This window comes from Mya arenaria, chromosome 6 (assembly GCF_026914265.1).
Source record: "Mya arenaria isolate MELC-2E11 chromosome 6, ASM2691426v1".
Classification (NCBI taxonomy): Eukaryota; Metazoa; Mollusca; class Bivalvia; order Myida; family Myidae; genus Mya; species Mya arenaria.
The window spans coordinates 1,318,127-1,329,272 of NC_069127.1; the positions used below are offsets into that span (position 1 = coordinate 1,318,127).

Sequence of the window (11,146 nt, forward strand, 5' to 3'; positions counted from 1 at the left end):
CTGAAGTTCCATGGTCCTAGATCAAACAGTTTTCAAGTAATTGTGACTTGTTATGCTGACAACATTTTTACTACTACTTCTTAAATGACCTCGACCTCTGATATACTCACTCAAAAAACAATAGGGGTCAACTACTAGCAAAGGAGGACATCAATATCAATATTCAAAACTTAAAATGTAAAATCATCATGAATCATTGGATGTATACTTCAGCTATGCTCATTTTATTTATTGCTACTACAGAAAAGGAACTTGCAACCACATTTTACAACAGTTTTATTGGCAAAATCTCTCCATATCACATGTGACAGTTTGAATACTTCAGACTCTCAACAGTTCTATTTCTTCAAATAGCATCACACTCCTTTGTCTGGACTCCCAGCTATTTTATCACTTCTCTTAATAATACCATCAGCCCCTAACTTGGCCTCCAGAATGTCGCTTTTCTCATTAAAATAGTTCCTAAACCAGTCTATGTGTTCATGTTTCTGTTGTACAGTGAGGTGTGGGTTTTTAGAGAGTGTGACTGTGACAAGCTCCATAAAGTGTCGGATGGGGCCCTTGCGGGGAAAGTCCCTGATCTGGTTCTCCAGTAGCACATGCTCATGAAACTTGACCGTCTTCTCTTCCTCCCAGCCTGCAAGGGAACATGAAATGTCTCAAACTGTTGCATGATATGTCTTGTAGTTATATTGTTCTACTTGTAAGGCAAGGCAAAATGAATTACATGTACATCAGCAGCAGCCAATTGTAAACCAGTGGTTAATTCTTTTGTTTGGCCAAAGCTAACCAGTTGCTCATTGGTTAATAGTTATCCAATATTTTTTTTAACCAATCAAATCACTTAGATATGCAAACAAGCCAAAAGGTAACCTGTTGACAATTTTTCGTAGTTCTTTACAATTGTCTACATACAGGTAAGTTTTCAGCCTTCAGAATAAAAAAGCAACAAAATAATGCAAAAACTTAATTGAGCTAAGAAATATGATTTTCTTGAGCTTAATAATAAAATAAGAATATTCTGAGTCAAAGTATATACTATACAGGGATAAGTTCAATGTGTTTGATGTATGGACCTGCAAATGTTTATGATACTTTATTTAAGATTATCATCAGTGAAATCAATGGGGTTTGTTGCAAAGAACATAAACTTGGTTTGTCTATGCAACTTCCCAGGTAGGCAGGTTTTGAAATTAAATCTGTCCCTTAACATAAGATCAATTTGGTATGGCTTTATTACAGTACAACACTGTTTGTAACTTTTGATACCGACATTTATACTGTATACTTGAAAAAGAAAAATTATGCATCCTCCTTCTTCTGTTGACAAGCTTTCCACTCATACAAGTACAGCAGAGCTGACCCATGGTTAGTTACTAAATGTTCATATCATAATATTTATCGCCTAGTCTTTTGAATAGAAAAATTTTGAGGTCCATATTGTATAACCTACAAAGGGTTTTGACGTCATTGCTTATTTTAAAACTTTACAATTTTCGAATAACACAGACGTATGTCAAAAACCTTTCTTTAACAATAAATATATTCAGCCGCAGAAGATTTCACTAATTTTTAATAATTATTTTACCGTCTGTTCATGCAGTATGGCACATCTGCGAATTTCCCAAGAAGTGCTAGTGCGCTTCATAGAATTACGTTGCGAACCCACCTTCTTGTTTATACAGCAAGAACACAAGAGAACATTGTGATTAATCGTTTATGATACACATGTCTCTGACATTATCATATTTAATATGTGTTACATTGCAGAAAACCTACATCAAGTCATCAAACATTGTGTTAATTCTCCTGCCATGAGCACATGTATCAAACAAGAAGAATGTATGGTCTTTGCTACAAATGTGCATTTTGTTTCTGTAAACAAGTGTACTCAGTTTCATTTGAATATCTTACGTTTTTTGAGCTGGCGACATCAAGGTAACTTTGACTACTTTATTAAAAAACAAATAAGCAAACAAAACTGAGGATGACCCACCAGCCTCGTTATTGATGGGGAAGGTCCACATTTTGCCCTCCTGCGTCCATCGAATCATCTCCTCAAAGCCATTCTGTGGTGGAAACTGCTCCATCTCACGTCGTCGCTCCTCCGCTACTATGTCCAACAGACTCCTCTTTCCTGTGGCAATGAAGAGTTTTAACACATGACCATGCTTGTTTAAAAAGTAAAACAACCATTCCACTGAATATTTTCTTATATTACACTAGGGTTATATAACTTGGCATTGATGTCATTTTTCCCTCCCTATTTAGCATTAAACCGAAAAACAAATAAAATCTTCATTTCTGGCGAAAAATGTGTCATGTCACACATAATATCCTTTCTTCAATCCACCATCTCTTTTTAAACAATCATTTATAAAATACTCACCTAATTTGAGATACTTATATGCACATGACTGATCATATTGTTTTTTGCTTATGTCAAAAACATACTTTCCAGTATTCTAATCGTTTGTTTACTACATTTAGATATTGACTTCACTGGTTATATGTTGCACTGTGTTTCAATGTTTTTGAACTGAAGAAAAGGCAAGAACACTACAAGTTGATCCACATGCCCCTTTAACTTTCACTGTTCACCATCAAAAATAATAACAGTGGTATTAATATCTTCCATACATTTGCAAAGTTATGGCTAGCTAAAAAAAAACTGTATGCAGACAACAATGCCAGTAACACAGGGCAATTATATTTTGTTTCCTCCTTTTAAAACAACATATAAACTTATACAATAACTAACACATTATACCATTGAGAACATTACCTGATGTTACTGTCTTTGAGTCTGCCTTCTTGAATATCCCCAATGGTTTTCCGCTGAACAAACCAATACCTGGCTGTCTGAAAAAGATACATATATATCAGTAAAAAATGGTTAGCAGGTCAGCACTACATGTAGCAGTAAAGAATTGTCCAGTCACCAGCACTACACGTAGCAGTAGTGAATTGTCCAGTCACCAGCACTACACGTAGCAGTAGTGAATTGTCCAGTCACCAGCACTACACGTAGCAGTAGTGAATTGTCCAGTCGCCAGCACTACACGTAGCAGTAAAGAATTGTAAAGTCAACAGAACTACACGTAGCAGTAAAGAATTGTAAAGTCACCAGAACTACATGTAGCAGTGGGAATTGTTCAGTCACCAGCACTACATGTAGCAGTAAAGAATTGTAAAGTCAACAGAACTACACCTAGCAGTAAAGAATTGTTCAGTCACCAGCACTACATGTAGCAGTAAAGAATTGTAAAGTCAACAGAACTACACCTAGCAGTAAAGAATTGTTCAGTCACCAGCACTACATGTAGCAGTAAAGAATTGTAAAGTCAACAGAACTACACCTAGCAGTAAAGAATTGTTCAGTCACCAGCACTACATGTAGCAGTAAAGAATTGTAAAGTCAACAGAACTACACCTAGCAGTAAAGAATTGTTCAGTCACCAGCACTACATGCAGGGCTTTTTCTATAGTACTAACGGGTCCGACTATCGGACCCATTCCCAAAGCAAAATATAAGATATTTTTCCCAATCTTCATAAAAAAATCCCAATCAAAAAAAAAAAAATTTTTTTTTTTGAAAGTCTTTTCCTGTACTGGTTCATTTTCCACATCCTAATAAATTATGCGATGTAAAGTTTCTTTGATAATTGAACTCGGAAATCATTGATTTTCATCACATTCAGAGATCTGTATGAAATATTATCTGTCATGATTTATTGCAATAGATATTTACACCCCAAAGATTGATATTTGTGTGCCTTTTATAGGGAAAATAAACTATATTAAATCATTTCCTAATTTGCAGGAGACTAGACAGCTTTTTCTTTTAATTGTAAAATTTCCCAATTTCGTCATTTTCACGACGCAAAATTTCCCAAAATGTCTAGGGTCTTTTTCCCAAAATGGACAGAAAAAGCCCTGACATGTAGCAGTAGAGAATTGTTCAGTCACCAGCACTACATGTAGCAGTAAAGAATTGTAAAGTCACCAGCACTACATGTAGCAGTAAAGAATTGTAAAGTCACCAGAACTACATGTAGCAGTAGAGAATTGTTTACAGAACAGTACCACACGTAGCAGTAGAGAATGGTTCAATCACAAACACTTCCTGTAGCAGTTGGGAATTGTTCACAGATCAACACTTCCATGTTGCAGTAGAGAATTGTTCACTCTTTAGTGACTTGAGCAATACAGCTTATGCTCAAACTTGTTCGAGATATTATGCCTATATCTGAACAAATTTGGTGATGATAGGACAAATGCTTTGCAAGTTATTAATTCAGCAACATACTGGACACCGCCCGAAATACACCGCAAATTAAACTTGAATATGTGCCGTACTATGAACAGGCCTATAATAATTCCAAACTATATTCTAAAGCCTTGATACGGATTTTTACAAATACATTCACATAAATGTATTTAATCCTATGCCTGTTTCATTCTGTACTAACACACCTTTGTGTTTTCTCCGGACTCTGGATCCTCATCATCAATGGAGCTCAGCTTGGCTGAAATCAGACATGAAAATACATCTAGCACAGACACAGTACTCACATTCTTGAAATATCTAAACTTGTTGTTTTAAGTAATTGCTGAAATTATTGAATGAGATCCCTTTAATAGGAATAAGAAAAACTATTGAATGTTCTCATTATAATTTAAGAATAATAGTTTTTATAATAGTTATCACTTAAATATATGCTACCTGTCTAAATTCATTTATTAAAATGTTTGTATATGTGTATTCTCTTGAAGTTTCATTGCCCTACCTACGCTTGATTAAAGAGGACAGATTACTTAAATTGTTGGACAGTAGGCCCAAATTTCTCATAAAAAAATGATCTAAAGTTATTTCATTAAGCCAATTTATTTACCAAATAACAAAAACTATTGTATTTTGATAATCTTAAAATGATGTCCATTATCATCGGCCCATTGTGTAACATTCTCCTTTTGAAGAGTTTTAAAACTTATGGTAAGTTTTAAAACTCTTCAAAAGGAGAATGTTACACGATGGGCCAAAGGTTAATGCGTTTACTTTTGCTTGTATAAATTATTGAATGAGATGCCTTTAATAAGGAAAAAAGATGTGAGATAATTTAAAGGAATAAAGAAAATGTTATAATGCAGTTCATAAGTGTAATCCAATGAGTATATTTAAGACCCATCACATACCCTCTTTCCTTTGCCCTCTCACTACCTTTTTCTGACTTTGTCCAAGGTCAAACTGCATGCCTTCCAGGATACTGCAAGTTGACAAAGCCTGATTTAAAGCATGTATGGAACTGTTAATTAACTGACATCAATGCCTTCACTAGTGCTGATACCGCTACTACATATATGATTGTTTTCTTTAATACTTGGAATATACCAATGCTATAGCAAGAAATAGTGCCTGAAACAAGATATTAAATTTCAGAATTTCACAAATTAGTTTAAACATTATATATTTTACAACGATTGTGAAGAAAGTTATTCTAACTTATTCTAAGTCACTCCCGTTGGCACGATGTTGCGCGAGAGTGTAGTCTTGTGTTGTGGGGGAAACCAGAGTACCTGAAGAAAACCCACTGGTCTGGCATGGTGACCACTAACCAAACTCACATGCACCCAGGCCGAGAATCAAACCTGGGTCGCCTTTGTGTGAACCAAGTGCGCTAACCACTGTGCTAACGGGACAACCTAAATTTCACATACTAACTTATTTAAACCAAGGGAAACATTTGAAAAGTTAAGTAGAAAACTCCAAATATATCTTCTATATATTATATCTCTGCTCACTTAGTTTTGCATGCCTCCTTGCTCTTTCTTGGGGTCTGGCCATTCTTCTGACTGCTGGTGGTCTTGTATTGGGACAGTAGCTGGCCCAAGATTTTGGTCTCCGCCTCCTTTTTGTTCCCTGGCATGTGTTCTGCAACCTCTTTCACGGCCGAGACAAGCTTCGGGTCCAACCTAACAGAGGAGGTAGTTAAACTGGTCAACTAAATAACACAATATAAACAAACAAAAAGGTAACAATAATTCTATTGTTATGTTCACCTTCTGAACATTAAAGGGACTAGACACCAGATGATATAATTGCAAGAAAAATCGAAAATTGTCAAAATTTTACATAATATTGATATATTTGTGTACAACGCATTTAATCTAACTTACTGATGTATCAACTCGCCTACGACACATGCATCTTTCGTGTTTTTCGCATATATTTCCAATTCAAAATTTACTGGGTTTTTCTACCACATAAATTCCAGTTAATTCAAAAGTAGTGTCAGTTAATGTATCAATACTAATTGCGTGATGTTCACATGCTAAATATACACACTATAAACTGGGAAACCATTATGCGCTATTATTTAACTGGTAAATATCATTTTAAATATGTAAAATAATGGATTACCAGTCTCATACTAGCTCGTATTGACAATTCTAGGCTTGTTTTATGGAAATAATGCATTTGCCGATTTTGAGACAATCTGGTGTCTAGCCCTTTAAAGATAAACTTTCAATGATAATCCTGTTTAATACAAACTCTGTTATCAGAAGCCCAATCAAAATCATGCGTATAACCTTCACATTTACTTGTAAATTAATACATAATTATTGCATTTTCTCCAATTTTAACCAATCATTGGTTAAATAAAAATTCAGTTGTACAAATACATTTAAAGCTTTTTTCATTATAAACAAACAAAAAAAGAAGTCAAAAGCTTTCCATCTTATTGTTCAGCTACTAACAATCCTAAAGCATAATAGATACAGAGAAAGTTACAACTATTATCATCAACATACGCTTCCATGTCCGAGTCAGAACTGCTTCCTTCACTGTCAGACTCGGAGCTACTGGAACTGTCGCTGGATGTTGAGGACATATTTTTCTCCCTGGCTACATCCTCTAGTCTACTTCCCTTCACACTTGTACCTTCCTTCTTTGCTTCATTTTCATCTAAATCTCGCCCCTTGTTTTGTCGTTCCTTGCAGAGTTGGAAACTGCCTGTGGTTATAGTCCTACTAGGTCCTGCTTGCCATGCCCTTTCTCTGCATAAAAAATATTAAACATGAGTAAAATTGTTTTCTAACAGAAAAAAAAATCCCAAAAGGACCAAATTTAGAAACCCAGAAGATTTATGTAAAAGTACCTGCATCCTGATACAGCTCTACAATGATATATGAAAATAACCACCATTGGAAACCCGCAACCATTAGGTTCCATCTCACTAAAGTTATCGTTGATGAAGAAACAGATTGGGTCACAACATCAAGGGTGACCAGCAATTGGGTACTCATACCAAAATCAGGGTAAAGGGGCTTAGAACTCTTATCAAATTCATTAATCTTCATTTCAAGGTACTTCCTTCTGTTTTTGATGTAACTGTCAGGATTAATCCCGAACTTTAGAATCCCTTTTCAAAGGTTTCTCAAGTTTAATCGTAAAGGTTTGCCCAGTTAAGAAGTAAGTACATGAACTAAAGTTATACCAAATTAAAATCAATCAAACAAAATCTTGTGTAACCGGGTACAGTAGTCTAAAATAATAGACGTGTTATACGGGATTCTTCCAATCCCTAACGTCTAAACGGGAATGTGCAAAAAACGGGGGTGTTTTAAAAATATTGAAATTGTTTTAAGTGAAGTATTTTATGGTTGAAATTGATCATAAAGAGTTATATTCATATTTTACCATGTAAGTGAAATGTTATTTTGCACTAAACAAGCATATAATGCATTAAAACAAGTTGTTTACCTTTCCAATAAAACGAAAATTGACTGACACAGACAACAATTATGTGAAGGGGAACAACTCGATACAATCGTAATAACTCGGCCATCTCCGACAAAGCTTCGAGATAGACCTCGTTATACAATCGTAACAACTCGGCCATGGCCGAAATGTTCCGAGAGATTTAAAACTGTGCCCTAAAGCCTTGCAGGTGCCCTACCTGTATATATTGTTATGTTTTGACAGAATGAAATGAAGAAAAGCCGTCAAACTCACTATTATAAGTTGGATATTTAATTTTTGTGTACGGAACTAATATAAAATAACATTATCTGGTAATATTTCTTGTTTTTATGATATTTTATAGACGTCATATGCTTTAACCCGGAATCCTGATCGGAACAACTACCCACTTTTGATACCGAAAAAATTTGTACGTGAAGGATTTGCCATATCAAAAATCTAAAAAAAATCCGTCAACGTACAATTATTTGGACTACCGGGTATAGTATACAGTTTGTATACAGAAGCATTAATTTATACTGTCTCGCTATAGAGCTAGCTTTTATAGGGACACGGTTGAGTGTCCGCCTGCAGAACGAGAGGTAGTTGTGTAATAAAGCACTTTATATTAGCACCAAGGTATTTTGCTTTGTTGACAATTAATATATAATATATTATATCTTTTCCAACTTCCCCACCCCTTCCAACCACCAACAACTACGGCATACAACCCACAAACACAATGAAGTATTAAATCCGGGTGTACAAACTACCTCGCATACAATATTGTATATACTTAAGAACATTTACAGGATTTTCGGGTTTTCCCAGCTTTTCGGGTTGTCTGTAATTCCACCGACACCAGACAATACCCGTATTTATAGTTTTAATGACTTCAAATCAGTTTAATTTATAAAAAATATCATTTGCTGATTAAATAAATGCCCTGAAAGTTATTAAATTACGAATTTACAGAAAGACCTAAAATCAAAGCGATAGCATAGTTGTATTTAACCTTGACATATCGCGAAAATATGTTACTATATGAAAGATGATTCCAAAATGTACATCAAAAATCAAACAAAATCAAGCAGAACAACAATTGCACTTACACCAACAACTTTTGCCCTGTATTATGTTTTAACTGCTTAATCAGCCTGCAATAGGCGCAAATTAACTGTAATCTCGGCATGACAGCTATTGGGGCAGGTTTATTCCCCGGATTTGACCCGGACTGGAGAAATCACAGACTGGTTATGGAAGGTACTGTATAAATATGTATATGCTCATTTTGCGTCAGAAATCAAAACTTATTATTTTAAATGGGCACATGCTCTTTGTTCCAAAGGTGCTCGTCACATTGCCTGGATACATGCATGTCAGTAACACTCGGAAGAGGAGTTGACATTAAACAGAGATAGATACAGTAATGCATTTTTTTATTAGTATTATTATTTTATTTTATTTTGGTCAAAATAGTGTATTTGAATTACAAGATAGGAAAACTAGCGGCAATAACAAAATAATAACGAACATCTCACACAAAATGCATAGGTAATTGCACAGACCAAGATTGTTATCATTGAAACATGCATGATTCATATATAAGTTCGTAAGCATGTCAAGAAAATATCACCTCACACAAAAAGCATAGGTTATTGCACAAACCATGATGTGCAATACGCATTTTCAATAAATGTTATAATTTAAACATGCATCCTGAGACCATCGGTGGACATCTGTGGACATTGGATACCGGGCCTATCGATACCGGGATTTCTGTTGGAGTATTTTCTTGCATACCGGACGTGTGTTTTCGGTCATGTGACCGGTGCTGGAAAAACTCATCTTTATTTCCCCCAATTTCTGCAGATGTACATGGTATATGGGAATACATACATAAGCATGAATATTTACAAACACAATACAAATTTGATAGTACATAGTAATGAAAGAAAGTTACAGTAACATAAATTGCGACAAGTTTGTTTTATACGCATTAAGTTGGTCTCGTTTATAATTTAGCCGCTGCATACAAGTCTGATCTTACAAACGATTGAGAACAATGATAATGCATCGGCTAAAATCAATAGACTGTTTCCTATTAATTTAAGCAATATTTCTTCGAAAGCGAAATAGAAATAGCTGTTTAAGGATTAATTCATTTTGTCGAGTGGCATTGTCATTGGTGAAGTGCACGCATCTAAATGCGTCTTAGTTTAACACATCATTGTATAATTTAGCACAGTTGATAAGAAAGTCCGGGTAAAATTGTACATCGAGTACCTTTATCAAATGTGCGTCGATTTTGCCAAGTGTGTATATAATGAAGGACTATTTCGATATCGTACTAAGTAAGACATACTTACTTGACGTTGTTAAGACATTGTTATTTGAGCAACACTCGAACATCAAGTGCTCGAGCTCATGGCTGCATTGTCGATGGCATAAACGGCAATCAATCGGCAGGTCTGGGGGACGCTGCAGCAAAGACATGCTAGCAGCTTCATGAGGGAGAGGCTCTTGGGACGAGCTCTCGCGACGGACCACACACTTGATAGGCACAGATGCGGATGGATCTGTTTAAACAGATCAAAGTCAGAGCTTGTGTCCATTCTCGCTTTCCATGCATTCACTTCGTGGTTGTAGACAGCTGTTTTGCAGACACGTTTCCAGATGTACTTGTTTGTGAATGACGCTTTGACTAGGTTCAATATATAAGGTGAAAGTCCATATTTATCAAGAATTCGCGTTATATCAGGCATAAAGCCTAGTTTTTGTGTAGCACAATATTTGTACTGGAAGTGTCTGTGTAGCAGTAAGTGTCTCACGATGCTTTGTGCTGAGGACCTACACAGTAGCCCAAAGAACGCCAGTTTCTGCTTGTCGATGTATGACTCTAATGAGGTGGCACCTACAAGAGCGGTTATCATATCTGACCTTGTTAGATGAGGAAGATTTTGTGCTCTTTTTAGGAAAAAGTGATGGGCCACTTCAAGTTGGTGTATGTCTCCTCGCGTGAGTCCGTTCCAAAATTCGCGCCCGAACAATGCGCGTGGTAAGACACATGTGTTGTAGAGCTTCAACGCCGTGGCCGGATTCGGTCCAGAATGACCTGACACCTTTCCTGTTATTGATAGGAATGTACCCCAAATTTTACTTTATAGCGTCAATGTCATATGGGTGTTTTCCGTTCCTTGACTGTAAGATTCTCGGGTGTTTATATACGTCCGTCTCTGGTATACTTGTGTTTCCGTATACGGCCGGTTGCGGGTCGCAGCCAATGACTTTCTTCCGTCGCAAAACTGTTGCCGCACATTTGGCCGAGTTGTAGAGAAAACGCCATGTGCTTGCGTATAAATAGCATATGTTGAGTAGCTCATTTAAGCCACGGTGGGAGAT

General features: G+C 36.0%; 1 protein-coding gene across 1 annotated transcript; it reads right to left on the reverse strand.

Moving 5' to 3' along the window:
* Positions 1-203: 203 nt before the first annotated feature.
* On the reverse strand, positions 204-8,985 carry LOC128236767 (28S ribosomal protein S31, mitochondrial-like). The gene is made up of 9 exons (XM_052951878.1): positions 8,857-8,985; positions 6,814-7,059; positions 5,803-5,973; positions 5,197-5,267; positions 4,477-4,529; positions 4,077-4,126; positions 2,786-2,862; positions 1,997-2,137; positions 204-637 (listed from the first exon to the last, which is right to left on the reverse strand). Exons 1-9 carry the CDS (start codon positions 8,934-8,936, stop codon positions 357-359), a joined length of 1,170 nt encoding a protein of 389 aa, XP_052807838.1. The 5' UTR covers positions 8,937-8,985; the 3' UTR covers positions 204-356.
* Positions 8,986-11,146: the final 2,161 nt, after the last annotated feature.